The sequence below is a fragment of the Pogona vitticeps genome, chromosome 4, assembly GCF_051106095.1.
Source record: "Pogona vitticeps strain Pit_001003342236 chromosome 4, PviZW2.1, whole genome shotgun sequence".
NCBI classification, from domain to species: domain Eukaryota; kingdom Metazoa; phylum Chordata; class Lepidosauria; order Squamata; family Agamidae; genus Pogona; species Pogona vitticeps.
Genome location: NC_135786.1, coordinates 64161990 through 64184015, shown reverse-complemented (window position 1 = coordinate 64184015; position 22026 = coordinate 64161990). Strand labels below are relative to the sequence as shown.

Here is a 22026-nt window from a genome sequence, read left to right as displayed (position 1 = left end):
AAACATAAATAGTAATGCATGATCTGCAAAACAAAAACTGCTACATGGAATTAATTGCCTAGCCAAAAACAGTGATAAATTCAGGTCTTTCCATGTAAGCCCTGTTTAGATACACCAGACCAGTCATGAACATTGTCTAGTGATCTGCCTTTAATGGGTACATGCAATAGAGAGGAACTCAGATTGGTTAGAAAGATGGGTCTATGGATGTTGGGGAAGATCAGAGTTAGCAGAAGAGGCAAGGGAGCATTTTAAATCAATGGGCATAATGCATCCTAAGGATGCAGGATAAAGATAAAAGATTCGAATACCGAAAGGTAAGTAAAAGCAAGATATAAAACACAAATATTTACAAATAGAATAAAAAGCTGCCTAACTGAGTTGGCAAGACTGAGCCAGATGAGCCAACCGACTCTGAAAAGGCATCTTCCTATGTTAATATTTGGGGTTTTTATATGTGAGTACTGTATATATCTGTGAGCCAGCACGGTGTAGAGAAGTGGTTGCCAACCTTGGGTGGTGGTAGTAATGCTCCTCCTCCTCCCAAGCTCTGACTGTAGAAGCAGATACTTAAGCCACAGCAGCTCTGGATAGCCTCACGTATTCTTTGACTAAAACTCCCAAAAGCCTTCACCACCAGCTGTGCTGGTCGACATTACTGGAAGCTGCAGTCCAAGACCAACTGAGTTACCCAGGTTTGGGAACCACTGGTGTATAATAGGATAGAACGATGGTTTAGGACTCAGGAAAATAGGGGATGGAAACTCATTGAGGAGTGGTGTTGGTAAAACCACTTCTAAGGTATTCACATACTCTGAAAACCCTACCAGGGTCTCCATAAGTCAGATGTAATTTGACAGCATATAACAACTATACATTTGTACTATAATTACTACGGCACAGATTACAGAACCATTCCTGTGAAAGTGTTTTACAGCCGTACAACAAGACAGCCATGGCACTGACGTCCTGCATTTTCATAGCAACACTATGAAAAAATCAACCACCAGATACGCAAAATTATTTCACATATTTAATCAAAACAGACAAGCAAAATCCATGATTACAAAAAGTTGGCTAGAGCTGAGGGCAACTTGCCAGCTTTCTTCTTTCTGCATCATGACTCAAGATACCCTTGATCTTTTCTTGGTCAGATTCTCCACTTCTCTCATGAACCGGAGGCAAAGCTCATCCTGCCATGGCAAGGCCACACACTGAACAGCCACTGGGAATCCCACGGCCCCTTCCATTGCCTACAAGGACAAAACACAAGAAAATATTTTTTTATTAAGCGTCCAAAACAACCGAAACCATTTTTACATGCAGCAGTGTAGTAGATCCAAGGCTCACAGGGTCAAAGCCCCAGGACTTTCTGAGTAACAAGGACTATGACATCCTCTGTAATACCCCACAGGCTTCCCTGTTGCTTCCAAATAAGGCTGCAATTCTCACAGTAGCTGAGAGAGAAAATGTGTTTTCCCAGGAACGGTATACTGTAAACAGCGGTCCCCAACCTTTTTGGGACCACAGACTGGTTGGGGGGTGTGGGCTCCATGCGCAGGGGGGTGGGAGCACCTCGTGCTCATGGATGGGCGTATCATGCTTGTGGGGGGCATGTCCTGCTTGCGGAGGGGCGTGTCATGCTTGCGGAGGGGCGTGTCATGCTTGTGGAGAGGCATGTCATGACATGCTCATCCATGAGTGCGACACCCACCTGCGAGTGCAACACGCCCACCGTGCGTGTGTGCGGGGGTGGAGAGCCATACCTCTGCGGCCCAGTTTCAGGAAGCCCACGGACTGGCACCGGGCCACGGACCGGGGGTTGGGGACCCCTGCTGTAGTAGAGCATCCTTATAAGACAAAGCATTTTGTAGCAATTTTGAAAGGACAGTTAAGAGCCATCCACTTAACATAAGAACTGCTCTTTATTTGCTGAAACAGGTAGATTCAACTGCCCACATTTTGGATTCTCCCTGGGGAGGCCTGGCTACAAGGACTGTCATAACAGGCCTTTGCACTTCCAAATTTCCCACAACATCACCAGTGACATACCTTCACAAAAAGTTTGTCCCAGTTGTCATTATAGTATCCCCTGTGATTTTTCAGTTCTTCTTCATCCTCCTTGGTCACTGTTGTTACAGGTACCACTCCAGCAGGAAAATCCAAGTAGTTGAACAAAATAGTGTAACTTGAACCTACTGGAGAGAAATAAGGAAAAAAGGGTTTTGGCTGCTTTTCATAATACATACAATAATTATAAGAATTACTACCACAAGACCTACAGTATATCACAGAAGTGAGTACACCCCCTCACATTTCATAAATATTTTAGTACAGTGGTGCCTCGCCTTACGATGTTAATTCATTCCAGCAAAATCGCTGTAGAATGAAAACATCGTAAAGCGATTTTTAAAAGGCCATAGAAATGCATTAAAACCCGATTAATGCATTCCTATGGGCTTGAAACTCACCATCCAGTGAAGATCCTCCATAGCGCGGCTATTTTCGCTGCCCGTGCAGTGAGGAATCTGTCTCAGAAAACAGCAGGTGGCCATTTTTTTAACCCGGTGGCCATTTTGAAATCACCGATCAGCTGTGCGGAAATTGTCATTTTGCGATGATCAGTTAGCGAAGCAGGGAACCGATCATCGCAAAGCAAAAAAACCCCATAGGAAACATCATTTTGCGGCCGCTTTTGTGATCGCAAAAACTTCGTCGTTATGCGATTTCGTCGTAAAACAAAGCGCTCGTCTTGCAAGGCACCACTGTATATCTTTGCACGTGACAACACTGAAGAAATGACACTTGTCTCCAATGCAAAGCAGTTGAGTATACAGCTTGTATAACAGTGTAAATGTGCTGTCCTCTCAAAATAATGCAACACACGGCCATTAATGTCTAAACCGCTGGCAAGAAAAGTGAGTTAAAAAAAGTCAGTCTGGAGAGGAAGCGGAATTGGGAGTCTTCCTGCATAACCGATGAGTGGTTGACTGCCTGGATAAGTGGGGAAAGCTCCCAGCTCTACTGATGCCCCACTGTTAACATTTATTTTAAATTAATTAAATGCTTTTCCCTTCCCCCCACCCATTTTAGATTCTGAGGCTCCCTGGGCTCCCTTTTGCCCTGGGAGAGCATTTAAAGAGCCTCAGATTTGGAGGAGCCTTTCATAATAATAATAATAATAAAAGTAGCTGCCTAATCACTGCCTCTCGGATGAGGACCACCAGTGGTGATCTGTGGCAGCAATTTGGGGCCATTTCTATCTATTCAGCTACTTCAGATCACATTTATACTTAGTGGCATAAAAAGGCTATAGAACCACAACAATCTGAAAGCCAGAGCTGGGCTGAGAAAGGATTTCTCTCCCAAATCTAGCTGCATTCCTTGTGTTGATATATTTAACTGCTACTAGTTCCTGGCATTCCCACAAGGATCAATTCTGCCCTTTATGCTTTTCTCCATCTACATGGAGGTACCAGGATAACCTGAAATTCCATGTAATTCTGTTTCTCCTTTTTTCCTTAACACCAGTGAAGAAGCTTTCCCACACGTGCTCCCTCTCAAGTGTTTTATACTATAATCCCCATCATTCCCCAGCCAACTTGGTGGCATGATGGGAGATGTAGTACAAACCCTATACAAGGTCCCATATTTAGGAAAGGTGCTTTGCATAGTTGCCCACTCATTTCTGGGCACAACTTAAAAGGCTAAAAATTGCCTTTAAAACACCAAATGGTTTGGGCCCATGCTTCCCTAGGGATTGCTCTACAAGCCCACCTATGATCTAAAATCTAGCAGAGAGGCCCTCCTCTACATCCTTTCACTCCCGGATTCTGCAACACAGAACAAACACAACACAGTCATATTTCTACATTATTTGTATTTGCTAGACCACAAGCAGAGAACCTTCAGCCCTCCAACGGTTGATGAACTACTACTCTCGTCATATCTTGCCATTGGCCCAGTTGGCTCGGGCTGATGGGAAGTGGACCTCACCAATATTTGGAATGCCCACTTATCCCATATCTGTGGTAGATGACACTGGCATCTTGCTCTATTGAGACAATGTGCTTTCACATAGGCAGTCTAGGTCAGAGGTTGCCCAGCCATTCTATTTTATGATGCAATGGTGAATGGCTTGATGGCAGCAGCAGCACAAGAGTGCTCACTTCTGTTTATTTTACCAAACACATTTCTGAATTAGTTTAACCATCCATTAAATAAATGCTTGAAGTAGTTTACAATTGTGCTATGTGCTGTCAAGTCAGAACTGATCTACAGCAATCCTAAGAGGCTTTCAAAGTAAAGAGAGATATTTGAGGAGTGATTTTACTAGTTTGATCACCCCCAGTGAGGTTCCATCGCTGGAACCTATGTCTCCTGAATCCTAGTTTGTTACTCTTATCCACTACACCACACTGAATTATCTATATAATAAAACCATAAAAATAACAAAATGCGACAATTTTGTGCATTTTTGTAAAACCCATCAGGAAAATATATATGGTAACCTTCTTAAATCAAAGAACAACATGAGTCATTAAAACCTCAATGGAACAGCACAGTTTTTAACAAACCATTTCAAAGCCAGTAAAAGGAAGTCAACCTAATCTGTAGGAAGAATTCTACAACTGGGGTATGGCTGCCAGAGATGGCAAAAGACAATTATTGGAATACCTAGGTATTCTGGAACTTATTGTTCAAGAAAAGTCATTTTTCCTGTCTGGAGTTGCTACCCAGAATTCCCTATCTTATCAACTCCAGGTGGAGGAAAATGTGCAACGGGGTTGCAGATGGACGAGTGGAGCTTTAGGAAGATTCACTTCATACAGGAGGAATCTTGGCCTCAAGCTATTTAAATTGTTATAGATATTAACTAAAATCTTAAACTGGGCCCAGAAATGCATAGGAAGTTAGTGGAAATGTTTTAAATCTGGTGCCATGTGGTCTGTGCAACACATACCAGCTCAAAATCTGCTGTGTTTTGCATTAGCCGTTACGGTATTTCCAAATATCCCAACTAGTTGCAGACTCTTTCCTTGAACCCATTGCCAGATGTCCTCAACCGGTTCACCTTTTTCCATGAGCACAGCCTCTGAGTAGGAATTATTCCTGCACTGTTAAGCAAGCAATGAGGGCTCAAGAGAAAAACAGATATGAATATGCATGAGTACAAAAGGACCTGGGACTTGTTTACAGTGGAAAACAGCAGAAAGAAAAAGAGCACACAATGTTTTCTCTGCAAGAAGGAGAGTCCTAGACTGCATTTCCAAAACCTGAGTATGGAGACTTAATCTGAGTAATGGGCATTGAACATTCTTGTGTTTGTCATTGTTGCTCACAAAGACAATAGGAAGGGGCTGCTCCTTGTATCCAGACATAGCAGCATGTAGCATGAAACTAAGTCTCAATGAGAAACAAAAAAATAAATAAGGGGCCAAGTTCAGCAAGGACTTAATGGTGGAAAAAAACACCATTGGAGAATAATTTGAATACAAAGAGACTCATTGTCCAGAGTTGCTACGTCCAGATCTTGCGTGTCCTTCAATAGCACTGCTCTATTAGATATATATCTACGTATAGCAAAGCAGGGTCTTTAAAGCTGAAGAAGAAAAGTATAGATTGTATAGGACAAGGTACAGTGCTATCACTGTAAGATTATATGGAGAGAAAAAAATCATCACCTTTCTTACCAGCACTTTGGAAAAAAAAACAAATGCAGCCAATCAGAAAGGACAGCCTCTGTAATTGCACAGCTTGAGAAAATGGCTTCTTTGCAGTACAGATTCAAGAATCCCCCAGCCAGCATATCTGATGGTCATTACAGCTAAGAGGTTCTGGAAAACTGAGCACACACGCACACACAAAAAGCAACACTTTCAGGATTTGCATTGCAGAGATGGTAAGGCCACTAAACAGCTGCAAGAGATGTGCCCCAGCTGCTTCCTAAAGTGGAAAAGGAAGAAATAAAGCACACCCTTTCCTCCAAGCTTTGTCCAGTGATGTGAAACCTCCCCCCCCCCAAGAAATTTCACCTGCTGCTTAAACTGCCTTGCTGTCTTCTCCATTCATTGGAAGATGAGCTCTCTCTTCCTCTTGGCCTCCTCCAGTTTCTTCTGGACCCGTTTCTGGTGGACCCATTTCAGCACCAAGACAACAGTGGCAGAACCGCAAAGTATTCCCGAAACGATGCGGAGATCAACCTCTGTGCCTGAACAGAGCTCCTTCACTCTGTCAAGAGCCATGCTGGGAGATCTGCTCACAGCTCTCAATGGGGGAGAGCTGCTAGAAATCCGAGTTCCTTGAAGCCACTGGCAAAGGCAGCAAGGAAGGGGAAGAGGGTGGCGACTGTTAACCCCACCCTGGAGCAGTCAGTTCCCAGCAACTGTCGAAGAGAAGCTTGTGTGTTGAGGGGTGAGGAACTTTTGGAATTGCTTTCGGCCAGTGGAGTCCTGTAGTGATTGGCAGAGACTTGCACACCCCACATTGTTTTCCTGCCATCGGGGAAATTCTGCCTTAACATTCCAACATATTTGATAGCCAGATGTCTTGCAAGTAAGAGAGGGCCCACCTGTTCCCTTCTGTATTGCAGCAAATGCTACTCCTTGTCTTCTGAAGGACCTTTGAAGAACATGGAACATTCATTTTCAAAAGCATTATGTTGACTGGACACCCGAGTAGATTGCAACTATTGCTGTGACAGCATTTAAAAAGTAACAGATCCCTGTTTCCCAATAATAAATAAATAGTTACATATGGTTGATTTTAAAATGTGTTAGTGTTACAAGGCAGTAGTCTGTGGTGCAAAATGCATGTTCCTACTCAGCTCATCATCACACCAATATTTGTAACTGAGCACAAAGCAGTAGTAAAAGCCATAGGATGAGACAGCATTTGAATCATGCAATATTCTTCTTCTACCATCTCATGAATCCATGACCTCACCTCCTTAGCTATTAAAGTAGCGAAAAACTTCTAATTATGCCATAAAGTTATTCCTCATTGAGTTCCTATTATAACACAGTTATATATTAATAACTGAAGGAAAGAATAAATTGCAAGTATCTAGTTGTTTGTAGTTAAATTACTTCCACACTCTGGCTGTGTGCACATGTACCTACACCTGCACAGGTGCCCTGGAAGAAAATGGCAAAGCAATCAAGGGTATCGAGGAATAAACCAAGTGTGATAGTGGTGAAAACTTGCCAAAGTGAGACTGACACCAAGAACAGCAGTCTGGGTTTGCAACAAGCTATGAACCTGAAAAATCCCCAAGGAACAAATAAAAGCTGAGGAGTACATTGCAGTTTTATTCACTGTCTCACAAATGACACTGCACATGGGCTAAGAGACACGTTGGGGGAATCTGTCAGCCAGGGTGTGCGGCTTGAAGATGTAAAGCGGTATTGCTTTATTGACATTTTCCCATTATGTGCTTAAGAAGGAATCAGATTGTAGACAGCCTTTTGTGACTACCCGAACAGGTGGGAATCAACTGCCATTTCACTAAAGAGTGGCATTCAGTATGTGCTTAAATGCCATCTGTGCAGAAGGCAGATCCTGGCACGAGAGAGCCGTCTGTTAAAAAAAATCCTTCCCCTCCCCAACACCATTTATTTATTTCTCCCTTTTTTGACTTTTGTGATTCCTCTCCTCCAGCAGGCTAATCACGGGTAAGATCCATGTTTTCTGCCTTGCTGTGGAACTGTGAAGCATAGAACCTGTGATTGGGGGGGGGGGTCCCTTGGAAAAATTATGTAAATAATTCAGGATCTGATTTTTTTTTTTTGATACCTAGTTGTGCACAGTTCAACAAATATGCTTTTCCCAGATTTTTTAAAACAAGTTGCAAGAGTTAATCCATTGCTATGTGGCTGTGTATGGCCCTTTGGAAACACAGTTAAATCCCATCCCTTGCCAACTCAATTGCAATCGTCCATCCTAGTCTGGAGAAGGAGAGCAAATTCCTGCCCACAGAGACACTCCCAAGTTGCCAAACAGGTTTGGAACCATTTCCACTGATCAGGAATCAGATTGTTGTGTTCTTTCTTCATACTAGAAAAGCAAATAAGCTAAGAAGACAGAAAACTGTCACAAAACTGGTCTGGAAACATACCAAAACCAAAAAGTTGGAGACCACAAGGGCACTGTGCATTGACAACTGTCTTGTGTGGCTTGGAAATGAATGAGGCCTTAAAGTGTAAGGGAGAAGAGCTGCCATACTCCATGAACATGAACCAATTAAGGCATGTTTTCTTCTCTTCACTCTGCCTGTACCTACCTCCAGGGTTCACAAAGGTAAGAAGATGTCCAGTAAGCAGCTCTTGCTTTAAAAAAGATAACATTAAATGTAATTCTAATCTCTCTGAAACCACTATGAACACTTAAACCACCTATGCTCAACCTAGTTAATGCATTTATGCCACTCATTTTCAAATGCGCTCTTCCGACTGATGAAAGACACCTATTTCATCTTCCTCGTACATTTCATCTGCTTTGTTTTGTGGTTAGTCATTAGAACATAAGCACCATTTGGCCTGATGGGTGCTGTTTCACTTGAAAATATGACAAACACGCCCACCACGCACCCCGGTGCTTGTTCTGTAGCCACAGGTTCATCTATGTGGGGAGCGTGAATCACTAGGGTCCTTCGCCATGTTGTTTGTTGGTAATTATGATGAATATGTCATGTGTTTGCCCCACATTTGTTTGTTTAAAATGCCCCATTCATATTTTTCTTTTAAGCCATCATCCCAAAGCCTCCAGTCTCAGACATTTGGTTCTGTATGCTGGCCTGGCTGCTTGTGGACATCAAGTTGCCATTCAAAAAATTACTCAGCTTTATCACCAAGTTGTTAAAATTCTCTTCCAGCCCCTAAGCAGCACAACTACATCATGGCTACAATCCTGGTGGCCCTTGTCTACATTCCATCCTCCGCCATTAAGGAACAGATGCTACTTTTCAGCCTTCCTGAGCCATTTGCTTTAAATTGCCCACTCCTATGTTCTGTTTCCTTACATTAATTGAATGCTACACCATGTCTCCTCAACCCAAGACCAAATGCAACTGGATCTGCACAGAGCTACATTAAATGTTCCAGGATACTTAAAATTCTACCACAGATTATAGGATTCCCTGTGTTGGCTGAACAGAAGCATCATCAGGACTGTTTTGTCCACTTTGAGAAGCATTGTGCCCTGTATGACTGTCACCAGCAGGGGCATAAATTTGTGTATAAAATTATGTCAGAAAGCAGAATAAGAAATTATATTTTTAAATTATATTTTCAGAATATCTTATTTTTATTTATTTTTATTTATTTATTTATTGTATTTATACCCCACCTACCTAGTCATTTTGACCACTCTAGGAGGCTTACAACACAAGGATAACAAGTTCTAAAAAAATTATAACAATTAATTAATTAAATGATTCTATAAGATGGGAAAAATAAAAATAAATCAAATAAAGAGGGGAGGAAAAAAAGGAAAGAGGACAGGAATTAACTGGAAGGGAAGGCCTGCCTATACATCCATGTTTTTAGTTGGTTCTTAAAAGTACCCAGCGAGGGTGCAGCGCAAATCTCCACAGGTAGGTTATTCCAGAGACGAGGAGCCACCGCCGAGAAAGCCCGGTTTCTAGTTCTTTCTTTCTGGGCCTCCCTCAGAGTCAGGCTCCTCAGCCTCACCTCCTGGCTCACGTGGGTGACACGGGTAGAACTAGGTGGGAGTAAGCGTTCCGCCAAGTATCGAGGTCCTAAACCGTTTAGGGCTTTATACGTAAGCATTAACACTTTGAAGTCAATGCAGAAACAGATAGGCAGCATATAGATTACTATATGCTGATAGAATATGCACAGAAGCTTTCGTTCCACAGGTACCATGAGGCTCGGTGCCTTTAAAGACCGATCACAAACTTGAAAGATATTGTGTTCCTCCAGCTGGCCATTTTGTGCTTTTTAGAAGCTGTGAAGTCCTGCATGCCATCCTTCTGGAATCAGGCCCTACCCCCTTTCAGCCACTCTAGGCAACCTATTCATTTTCTACATTCTCCCATCCAATACACTGTCATACAGCTAAGAGAAACCAAAGTCAATGTGCTGGTAAGTGTACTATTATAATTATTCCTTCCCAGGCAGAAAAAAACATTCACAGCAGGTTTGTCTGCATTCTCAAATTTATGATAAAGAACGAAGCAGGCAACAACAGGATGCTACAGAATATAGGTCTTCACATTGTGGTGGATTCTCCAACACACTGGAAATGCTCAAACAGAGTTTGGTACCTACCTGTCGGAGATGTTTTGGGTGCAATTTTTTCCTTTGGCACGGGGGTCTGTAGTCCCCCTACTCTTCTATGAATCTTGTATAATAATGAAAAATAATGGGCATTGCAGTACAATAATATTTGGGTAGCCACAATATCTCAGGATGCCTGGACATCAAAGGATGCCTACACATCATGCCAAGGCTATGGCAGTGCCAGGACCTTTCGACCTTCTTTCCACTTTAATTGCTTAAAATGGGGTTAGACAATTTTGCTGAGCCTGGAGGCTATTTTTGTCTTATCACAAAGCTTGGTGAGCTGTCTCTGCATCCACCTCATCCCCAAAAAAAGAATATGAAAATGGCCAGTCATACCCTCTGAAGGCCACTGTTGGTCCCTGACAAACATCTTAGACCACCCTGGGCCTTTTAAAATCAGAAATAACTGCTTTAAGAAACAGTAAGAGAATAGCTAGTATGGAGGGGCAGAGTCAAGAAATCTCCATTGGTCCACACTGAGAGGAGGGGCAGAGGCCTTGCTTGCTTGAGCTTTCTGGGAGATATAGTCCTAAAGAGCCACTTGACCAAGCTCTGTGCAAAAGGCAAGATGACTAGAGGCCAGAATCAAGAGGATACCATCAGCCAAGAAGTCAGAGATGAGGCACCAAAGCTACACAGAGAATGTATACTGTTGTGTGAAAAAGTGAGTGAGAAAGAGTTTGGAAAGCTAGCAAAACAAAATGTCACACATTGACTAAAGCCCAGGAGCCAGTTGCAACTAGAGTAGGAACATTTGAATCAATGGAACCTATGGAGGTACAATGGTGTAAACTGCAGTGCGTAATTGCCAAAAGGTATGTTTGCTGCTTGAATCCCTTGTTGCACACCAGTTGTATGAACTGGTGTACTGCAAGGAGTAAAAGTGGCAACTTGTTAACAATGATTATTTTTATGTACCATCAAGTCATTTCCAAATGTTGGCAACTGTTTCCCAGATTTTCTGGGAACAAGGTACTCACAATGATTTACTACTCACTTCTTCTGGGCATACTCTGGGACTAGCTTTCCCATGGCTATGCAGGCTGGTTCTTCTCTGGAGGAGCACAGTGAGAAATAAAACTCCCAACCTCTGCCTCCACAGCCTCACTTGCTGAGCTATCCAGCCAGCAGAGACTCATTAGCTAACATCAGTTCCCTGCTGCATTTTATGCCATTGCAGTTACACTGGCAAATGAATGGTTGTTCAACATATCACTGTTACTGGCAGGAAATGTGCTAACTTAGTACATGGCATCTGTGTCATCCTCTGTACCTGGGGATTTCTTTGTAGTCTTCCAAATTGTGTTGGGGTGGTGGTGAAAGAGAGCATAATGCAAGAGAGGCAAAGAAAAAAACACGTAGAGCTGAAGTTATGCAACAGCCAGTCTTCTTCCTGAACTATCTTGCTCCTGTTCTGGTCAGCCACAAACTCCAGCTGCCTATAGTACATGTTCCATAATGTCTATCCAGGTGGACAAGCTATCTTGTCATCTCTTGCCATCTTTCACTCAAAGACTGTTGGTTGTGTGAGAACATCCATCCTGTTCCTCACAAAGAACAGATGAAATGGTAGACTCGTGGAAGAGCTGTCTTTTGGTGAGTGGAGATGCACAAGAATCTTTCTCTGTTTAAAAACATAATAGATCACATTCCCCTGCATAGAAATACTTGGTGGGAAGGAGGTCCAGCTTAGCTTTTTCCATAGCTAGTTCCTTTCTCATATAAAGGGAGGTTTTTTTTGTTTTTTGTTTTTGCATGGAGAAACATTTGGTCACCAGAGTACCCATTAGCAATCTGAAGAATACAGATTAAGACTTGCCATCTAATTTGCTGTTTATGAGACCTTAGGATCAAACAATGCAATCAAAATGTTTTTAGAAACTGAGCTTCATTAAGGAAGAAAGTTTATCCTGGTATGGGCTTGCCTTTTTCCCCATATTGCAAATTATCCTGCTTGACTTCTGTGACTGGCTTTATTTCCAAGTCTGATTGCTTAGGCATGGAGCTTTGAAGGAATTCATGTCTAGTGAGGAAAATGCTACAATAGTGGAAAGTACACATTTTTCTTAACTTGCAATTTGACCCTTAATCACAGGTTGATTTCTTCTGTGAGGGGTAAGCAATATATAAGAAATTACTGTGCCCTAAACATACTTTAGAGATGGGTTAAGGGGATACTCTAGTCTTCATTGTGCTAGATTGTTTTGTTCTTTCCATTTTCATTGTTGCTGCAGGAAGAAGCATAATGTATCATTTTTGTGTTCTTTTCTCATGAACAAGAGCCTCCACCTCCTTCATGAACCGAAGGCAAAGCTCCTCCTGCCAAGGCAAAGCCACACACTGGACAGCCACTGGGAGGCCCACAGCATCTTTAACAGCCTGCAAATGAAGGGACAAAGAAAGACACAAAGACATTGTAAACATGCAAGAGATCTGACAGGAAGCAAGAAAACCAACAACAGGCTGATATATTTTTGTGCTCAGATACACTAACCTCTTTCAACCTCTTGTCCCAGGGGTCACCATAATGCCCTCTGTAATGTTTAAGCTCTTCTTCATCAGCTTTGGTGACCGTGCTGACAGGCACAATCCCAGCAGGAAAGTTTAGGACATTGTACAAATTTGTGTAGGATGTAGCCGCTGGAAGAGCACAAACACTATTAATGAAATGATCTCTGTTCTTCTTTGGTAGCTTCTCTGGAAAGACTGCTACTGGCTGCTCAGTTAAAGAATGGTGCATGCAGCTGTTGTGTTTTGTTTTTAAAGGCTTAATGCAATAATAAAATAATGCTGGACAAAACACAGAGATTTTAAAGATGAATTAAGCCAACAACTCATGACTCAAAGTTTGAATTGCTTGCCTTCACAAGTTTCACAAGGTTAGATTGGTGGGTCAATTACACAAGTCTTTTCTCTTTTGCTTTCTTTTGTAGTAGCAATCCCTCAATGAAACTCACTCCCAATGTAGGTCAAACTTTGTACCTTGTTTAGACAGACAGTAAAGATTACTCTGTTCTGTCAGTTTTTTAAGGTTCCATAATATTTTATATCCAATTTTAATTTTAATTACACACTTCAATCGTAGTAGGTTGGGAGTGGGAAGTACATTTCTGGTCCTTTATCATCTTGAACCAGATAACTGGCTCAAGATAGCATGCATGTTACAAAATGATTGGGGTCCTATCACAATTTGAATGAGTGGGAAAGAAGCATTTTTGCCAGTACAAAATGTGCCAGAGATTTCCAGTAATGTATTAGAAGAATCAGCCGGATGGATGGCTCAAGTGAGATGGATATCTGGCTGTGGAACCAGAAGTTGGGAGTTCAATTCCCTACCATGAATTTCCAAAGTGCCAGCCTATGTGGCCTTGGGCAAGCTGCAAAGTCACAGGGATGCCTCCAGAAGAAGGGAATGATAAACCACTTCTGAGTTCACTCAGAAACCCTCAAAAGGGTTACCATAAGTCAGAGTTTACTTGACAACACACAATTATTCTTATTACTAGAACAATCAATTAAGTTATCAGGCAAGCTATGCCTTAACTAACCTGAGTGGATAAGTGTTCTTAAAGTGACTTGAAGGTTTTTTGTGAGGATAAAATGGGCAGGAGGAGAAGCATCTACAATATTTATTGTTCACTGGGGAAAAGTAACTTATAAATGGGAATAATAATAGTATGCTGGACTTCAAAGTACATTAAATAATACACATCCATCTGTTCAAATTCCACTTAAGTAAGAAAGGCATTGCAACATATTGAGAACAATGTGAGGCTGACTACAAGAGTACTTAGCCTGCTGTTTGTTCTGCTGCAGAAACAGGCGGTTGTGCTTTTAAAGATGGTGATCTGATGACATTTTTGTTGGAACAGATTAGACCACCCCTAAAGTAGTCCTATCTGTACCTTTTCGAGTCTCCATTAGGAGCTTCTGCTTTTTGGGAGGTGGGTAGGATTGCTCTGGTTTGGATCACTTCCAGTATGTGTGATTACTGGAACTGATCCAAAGCAAGGATTTTGGTTACACTTTGCCCATATGATGTGGTGTAATCAGTGAGTCACTTCAGGATATTGGGACAGTAATAGACAGTTCTTTCAAAAGAGAAGCAGGGAAAGAGAATTTTTTTGTTGCTGTATAATGGACTATTGCTTCTGCACTGCATCGGTTATAAAAATAAAACAAAATCTTTTTTCTTAAAGGACAGATTGAGAAATCATCCACAGTCAAATTCAGGGGGGGGGGGGGTTCAGCTGCAGGCAGTTTCTCAACTGTCCCTTTAAGACAAAGCAAAGAAAAAAATGTTTCAATTGTTTTTCATAATGGATGCAGCACATTAGCAGCAGTTCATATACAGTTCGTGTCGTTCTGCCAACTCCTGCGACGTTGCTGGAACCGACATTGCTGGAACCATTTCCATTGGACCATTTCAGCAATGTGGAGAGGGGGGATCTGCTGCTTGGGTAACAGCCTATCCTCCATATTACTTTACCCAGGCTTCATGCTCTGGAGAGGACACTCCTCGATTCAGAGCATGTTACCATAGTCTCTCGAGACTGAAGGATGCCTATGATGATGACATACAGTACAGAGAATTCACTTCCCCTGCCCTTCTTGCCAAGAAATAGAGGAAGTGATTACTTTGCTAATATCCTGAAGTGGCTCACTTACTAAGTCACGATATTGGCAAATTCAAACCATAAGGGTTGCTTTGGGTCAATTCCAGTAATAACACACATTGGAACCAATCCAGATCAGAGCCATTCAAAAAAGTAGAAGACCCTAGTAGGGCCTCAGAAAGGTACAGATAGGGTTGCTTTGAAACTTACTGGGTGACCCTGAGTCTATCCTTCTTTTTTCTTAGCCTTAATAGAAAACGAACACATCTGTTTGTTCTAGGACCAAATAGCCACTTTTCACTATAAACATAATTTCATTACATCTGTTGGCCTATTAACAATTAACATTGGATTGTTTCCCTCAAATTTTCTAGTATTTTGAATTGTACACATAATTGCAATGCAAATAATACCAAATAATTTCCCGGGGTAGCCTTCATTAAATGCTGGGCCCAAGACAGGACAGAGGATGACATCCAGTTTCAGCTTCCTCCATTCTGCAAGGAACTCTTCACGGTAAGCCTGTAGGGTGAGTTTGTGTCAAGCAGGAAAACGGAAAGAGTGTTTTCCCCTTCACCTTACATTTATTATTTTCAGGATGATTATATGGCCACCTAGTGGCTGATTCTCAACCAAGCCCTCTTTAAGCATAGCACGGCCTGCCAGTATCAGAAATGAATATCAGAGTACAAGCAAGGTAAACAAGTTTACACCAAGTGCAAAGGGTACATTAATGTCTTTCAAAAGAGGCTGACAACAGGATATGTACCAGCTACCCTTCCTTCTGAGGCATAGTATCAAAAGTCCCACATGAATCAGTCTTTACAACTGCTTTCTACATACTAGTACTCTTTGTCTAGATATTCATTCTAGTGCCAATTAACCATGGATGATGAAAGTGTCTCTGAGAAGAAAATTAAAGCACAGTTTTCAAATGAAGTGTTGATGGCTGATCAACATGTCATCAAGGACATAAACTCACCGCCACTGCTACATGATGTTTCCATAGTTCTTTTGCTGACCTGCAACATTGAAATAATTCATTAATGATTGTTCTCCCACAAAGAGACAACTAATCAGGACTGTGGCATAAAATGTGCCTGGATGAGTGAAAATTTATGAGCTAGTTTCATCTTAGCTTCCCATCAGCGTGCCATCAGCTGATACACAAAGAAGACTATACACAGTAACCACAGGAGAGTTGGAATGATGTGGATCCACCTATCCTCATGCTGTAATTACACCTATAACCCTGGCAAACATTTGGCAACCTCCAGATATTGTCTAAGATGCATTTTGTCAAGTGAAAGGCATGGCAGAACAGCAACAAGTTCTGTACAGAACTAGAGGAACTGCTGGATAGCTCAATGGTTTAGGCATCTATCTATAGAGCCAGATGCTGAGAGTTGAGTTCCCCACTGCACCTCCTTGACAGGGACCGGACTCCGTCATCCACAGAGTCCCTTCCAGCCCTGTAGGTTTAAGACAATACTGATCTTAATGCTGTGGCGAGCACTTGCAGAATACATGGCCTTGAAAACATTCAGATTTCCATACACATAATCTGAATCTTTGTATGGCAGGGCCAGAAGGAGGGCAAGGTTTGGTTTTGATAACATTCATAAATTTCTTTATAACCACAGAAAAGATGAAGCTAGGAAGTGAAACTGACAGATTTGTTTATCCCTCCCCACAACCTGGTCCCTGGGTCCCTTTCTGTTACCTGGATCCTTTAAGGTGAGGATGGTTACATTCTACAGAGCTGTCACTGATGGTGATTTTTAAAACTATACTCTCATTCCTTACCCAACTCCACACAAGGCATTGAGGTCTCTGGCAATCCGAGGATACTGGCAAAAAAAGGAGGGGGGGACAACTGTATTGATTTCCATTCTGAATCCAGCAATCATGTCATTTCCTCTTTAGTAGCGGATGAGATCACTAAGAGTGAGCTTATCCCCTAAATACCAAAATGCATATTCTGTCTTGCTTTAGCACATTCATTTATAGCACATAGATGGAATATGTAGTCTCTCAGACCTTGTTGCACTTCCCACCATTCCTCATTGTTGACTAGAGCTGATTAAAACCAGTAACATTTGGACAACCAAATGTTTCCCACCCTTAAGCTATACTTAAGATGTACAAGATAAACAATCCTATGTAATGCTTCTCAGCCTCCCTCTGTTCTACGGATACAAGAGAACAAAATACTCACCATAGGTTTTAGGATGAATGCCAAGATCCTCTTCACTACAATGGGAATACTGTAACAATTTATCTGCGATTTTAGATTTGGATCAACAATATCTCCTTTGCTGAGAAAGGAAAGGAAAAAGAAACCCTAATGCTGGATGGCCAAAAGGCCAAAATATATATATATATATGTTGGGATAATAGCAATCATGCATGTACAAACTTGGATTATGAGTAAGAGGTGGATTTACATCCTGATATGATTGTCCTTTGTCACTAACTTCTTTGGTAAAGTTCTTTTTCTTGCCTCTGCCATTTGAGGCAAGCCCTGTCCCCCATTTCTTGTTTTCTTTGCTTGATTCCATTGTTTGTTTTTGTTGATAGCCCACATCCTCTCTGACCTTTCTCCAAACAACAAGCCTGCATAGTCTCCCATGAGCTGGAGACTCCGTTTTCCCTCCTTTTCATCTTCTGACTCTAACTACAGATAGTAACTGTTAGTAAAGATACTTTTTTTCCTACCTTAAATGTCTCTATAGTAATTTTATCATACAGAGTGCTAGTTTGTTTGCACAACAAACCGGGGGGGGGGGGGGGCTGATGAAAATATGCCTCTCTCTCCATATTTCTGTGTTGATGTTTTTTCTACCTCATACTCTGTTAACTGAAAGGAAGAACCAGAATTCTCAATAAAGACTACTCAACTCAGACCCATGCTGGGCTTTGAAGGGCGCCCCTCCAGCCCTCCAAAAGTTAATTTATCCCCCCCAAAAAAGGCAAATTATGCTTATGGAAATTTCCAGAAAGTACAAGTGTCCTTTAAAACAAGATGGACTCTCCCATGATTTATTTTGCACAAAAAAATTAAGTTTCTTGCAAAATCAGAAGTGGATTTCCAATCAATTCTAGTTTGGTTTAAGAAATGATTCTGTCCATAATTGGTCCCAGGGAAGGAACCAGTAAATTTGCTTTCCGACCCGTTAAATGATTCAATAATCTGATGTTTTGTAATTCAGAATAAATCAATAATCTGATTCATTGTTAAAGCCGATTGGTTCTTAGAGATGCCTAACTTGATACATGTAATGTCTCCCAAGTGGACATTGATTCATCCTTTTGTCTGTGTGTTTCCAAATAGTATTTTTCAAGTTTGTATAAAAACATTTGTCCTACATCTATATAAGTGATGCTCAGATGAAAATAAATGGTTCACTAAACCTCTGACATTAAAAGAGCTATGCTGAGCATCAGATTTTGCCAGAGCAAGAACAGCAAAACTATTGGACCCAAACTATATTCAAATACAGGTCTACTTACAACTTCTCTACTAAAGTTGCAGCTCCATCAGAATAGAGGCCTCGAGTGAACAGTTCATCAACTACATAGTTTATGCGAGGAGGTTCAAAAGGGACAAGCTGTGTGAAAAAGAGAACAGTTTTGATGGTAACAGGCAAGATTATATGAACTGTACATAAAAGTTACATTATTGGTCCCATTTCCTGGTAGTTTAGAAAGTTATCTGACAGTTTTTTTTAAAAAAGAAAGAAAGTTACTCAGTATCATAGTAGAAGATAAAAATGAAAAATATCTGTCTTCTTCCCCCATTTTTAAGTTTATTTGCTAACAAATTAGACCAGAAATGGGCAAAATGTAATTTGTGAGCTGTGAGCCACCCCCTAGTACTCCTGTCCCCACAATTTCATTATGTCCTCCCCTCCAAGCTGCTATAGATGAAGAATGTATCTTATGAATAGACTTTCAGCCCACCCCTAAACCTTGGTCACTAACTATTTAAGAAAATGATGGGCATTTTAAATCTTCCAGGGCTTTATGAGATGTTCATGAGAGCTGGGGAACAGGTAAAAGAAATGTACCATATGCCCTGAGGTCTGAAGAAGATGTTTGGTTTCTCGAACAGCCCTCCTCATGCTGGGAGAGGGCTCAAAATATCCATCATCATCATAGTATCCAATGCGGAGGGGCTTTGTACTGGTATAGATCTGGAGGGAAAAAGAGAATAGCTGTCATTTAGTGTTCACTGAAGCTGTGAAGGCACTTCCTAGCCTACCATAGACATAAGTCACATTGGCCCATCCCTGCTTGTTAGACTGCTACTGCTGCTCTCAAATCTCCCAACTCCAAAGATATTTTTAAACTATTTTTTTTTTAAATTAAAAAGCTGCCTCACAGCCTCCAGTGGCTCTAAGAAACAATTTTGCCATGATTGCTACTAGCTTCCTTTTTTCTTTTCTTTTTTTAAAGGGCGATCCCAGCTTAGAACAGCACATGGAAGCCAAAACATTTCCTGCTGGAATTTGAAGGATATACAGTATATATCTCCTTCAAATTTCTTCTAGTGGCATTTGCAAACTGTTGGGAGATATATATATATATATATATATATATCCCAACAGTTTGCAAATGCCACAAGAAGAAACACAAAGTCATCAATACCATTGATTCACATATTTAAGAAGTTTGTACAGATGGGCTCAATAATGAAATTAACAGCACTTGTTTGAGTTAGGAATAGATATGTTGAAAAGGATGATTTTGACATTAAGTAGTCATGGATTCAGAATATTATCAAGCCATGCATTTCCAACAGCATAATCTATTGTTCAGATAAACTATTAAAAAAGGAGAGCAATATTGTCCTAACTGGAGTTGTCCATGGTGCTGAACCTTTGGTTGTGAAGATTCTCAGCTCTGCCTTGTTTCTCCTTGCAGGCAATTACCTCCTCTTTGAAAGGCATGGGTGGTACTGAGGGATCCAGGTGGAATAACTCATCACATAAAAGAGCCTTCATACACAGAGCCAGGCTGTCCACATCTCTTGCCATTGGGCCAATTGTTGCTGTAACTGCAAAGGAAATGAAGAAGACTTTCCCCTTTAAATGCACTTTTATGATGTGAAGTAATATGTCAGCAGCCAAGACAAAGAATAAGACTACAACCAAGCACTGCTCAATCATATTTACTGAGAGAGAGAGAGAGAGAGAGAGAGAGAGAGAGAGAGAGAGAGAGAGAGAGAGAGAGAGAGAGAAGAAACACCTCTGCTGAAGCTTCTGGTGGATGTATACCAGTCAGCACTGGGCTATATAGCTAAACTGGTGGTTCCCAACCTTGTGTTCCTGGATGTTCTTGGAACTCCCAGAAATCCTGGCCAGTACTGAAGCAGCTAGTGCTGAAGGACTCTGAGAGTTATAGCCCAAGAACATCTGGAGACACAAGGTTGGGAATCACTGAGCTAACAGTCTGGTATGACAACTGTGACTATACCTAAAGAAAGCCAAACTGGCCTCAGTTATGAGTATGGCAGTTGCATTGCAATGAAAATGCTACAATGTTCTCCACGTGGTCCAGCCTTTGAAGGTGACCCAGCAACCTCAATTGTCAAAGGGACCTGATGGTCAAAACATATGATACCAATTCTTTTATGTCACTAGTGCATCTCTGGACCCAATTCACAGTACCTGGTTTTGGACTCGAAAGCCCTAAAATAGTTGAGAACAACTTATTTAAAGGCACACCTGTGCCTACATCAGTCTGCCTTTGATTTAAACTTTAAAAATCAATGTCAGCGATCTGGGCATTTACGTGGTATATATTGTATATCAGTTCTAAAATGTAAGGGCTTTTTGAAAACAGCAGTTTCAAATGGCTTTCAATTAATGAGTTCTATTGGTCATACTGCTATTTTATTGATGCACTATTCGTATTTTTTAAAGTTTTATTTATTTCCAAAGAATGAAAAGACAATTGATCATATCACACATATTAAATACAAAACTATTCCCCACATTTCTCCAAATCACATATATACCTTTCCCATCACCTTTTTTATTGATGCACTATTCCTACAGCTTTGAGACATGTGTGCACATTTTAATATCAGCTGATTTATAAAGTTTCATTATATAATTTACACATATACATTATTATTTTTTACTTGATATCTTTTCTCCATGGCCTTAGGTGGCCATGGTGCAGAAAATCACATATAAAGTAATGTATACATAGTACACACACATACACACATACATGAATGGATACAAGTTACTTACCTGACTTCATGCCTGCTATAGGGCTAGCAAGACCAAGAGAGCTAGGAAAGATGCAATCAAGACAAAGAAGTATTTACTAATAACATAGTGAGGAGGAAGGGGGGGAACAGCAGAAGAAAATAACCAAGCTTCAGTCACAAGGCACAACATCTGTAAAGTGAAAATAAGCATAACAAAATCCTTACTTCGTGTCATGTAGTTCATGTGAATGCACAAAGAGGGGATTTGATCACTTTCCCCAGAGAGGAGGGGAGCCAGAAGTCTCCCCTCCTAAAACATTTAGGTAAAGGTAAAGGCTCCCCTTGACATTTAGTCCAGTCATGTTTGACTCTAGGCTGCAGTATTCATCCCCAAGCCGCAGAGCCAGCGTTTGTCCGTAGACAGTTTCCATGGTCACATGGCCAGCGCGACTAGACACAGAACACCATTACCTTCCCACCATGGTGGTACCTATTTATCTACTCGTATTTACATGCTTTTGAACTGCTAGGTTGGCAGGAGCTGGGACAAGCGACGGGAGCTCACTCCGTTGTGTGGATTTGATCTTACAACTGCTTGGTCTTCTGACCTTGCAGTACAGAGGCTTCTGCAGTTTAACCTGCAGCACCACCACATCCCTGCTCCTAAAGCATTTACCTCAAATATATAATGTAACACCCCAGGGAGACTTAAGAGAAATCATATTCTAACATTCAAAAGTTTTTCAGCAGGGACTGTATGAGGATTCTTCGTTCTTGGGTGGCTGCAGCCCCAAAACCTCCTTTTTGGGATCAAATAAAGATCAACCAGCTCCAAAACCTCAACATTTATTTCAAGGAGATAGTGACAGTGTTATTTAACATC

General features: G+C 41.3%; 1 protein-coding gene across 2 annotated transcripts in view; it reads right to left on the bottom strand.

Annotated features, from left to right (window-relative positions):
- Nucleotides 1-1020: 1020 nt before the first annotated feature.
- Nucleotides 1021-22026, bottom strand: part of LOC110071700 (vitamin D3 hydroxylase-associated protein) — a 34217-nt gene continuing 13211 nt past the window's right edge. Inside the window, exons 6-15 of one of the 2 annotated variants that reach the window (XM_072997587.2) lie at nt 21184-21224; nt 19855-19979; nt 18991-19116; nt 18434-18531; nt 17139-17238; nt 16727-16770; nt 15903-15942; nt 15334-15442; nt 12799-12944; nt 1021-1253 (exon numbers count right to left, since the gene is read on the bottom strand). In XM_072997587.2, the coding sequence (XP_072853688.2) occupies nt 1125-1253; nt 12799-12944; nt 15334-15442; nt 15903-15942; nt 16727-16770; nt 17139-17238; nt 18434-18531; nt 18991-19116; nt 19855-19979; nt 21184-21224 (958 nt within the window). In that variant the 3' untranslated portion in view covers nt 1021-1124. Of the gene's footprint in view, nt 1254-10098; nt 12684-12798; nt 12945-15333; nt 15443-15902; nt 15943-16726; nt 16771-17138; nt 17239-18433; nt 18532-18990; nt 19117-19854; nt 19980-21183; nt 21225-22026 lie in introns of those variants that run through there. The other variant, XM_072997586.2, reaches the window with a different exon arrangement.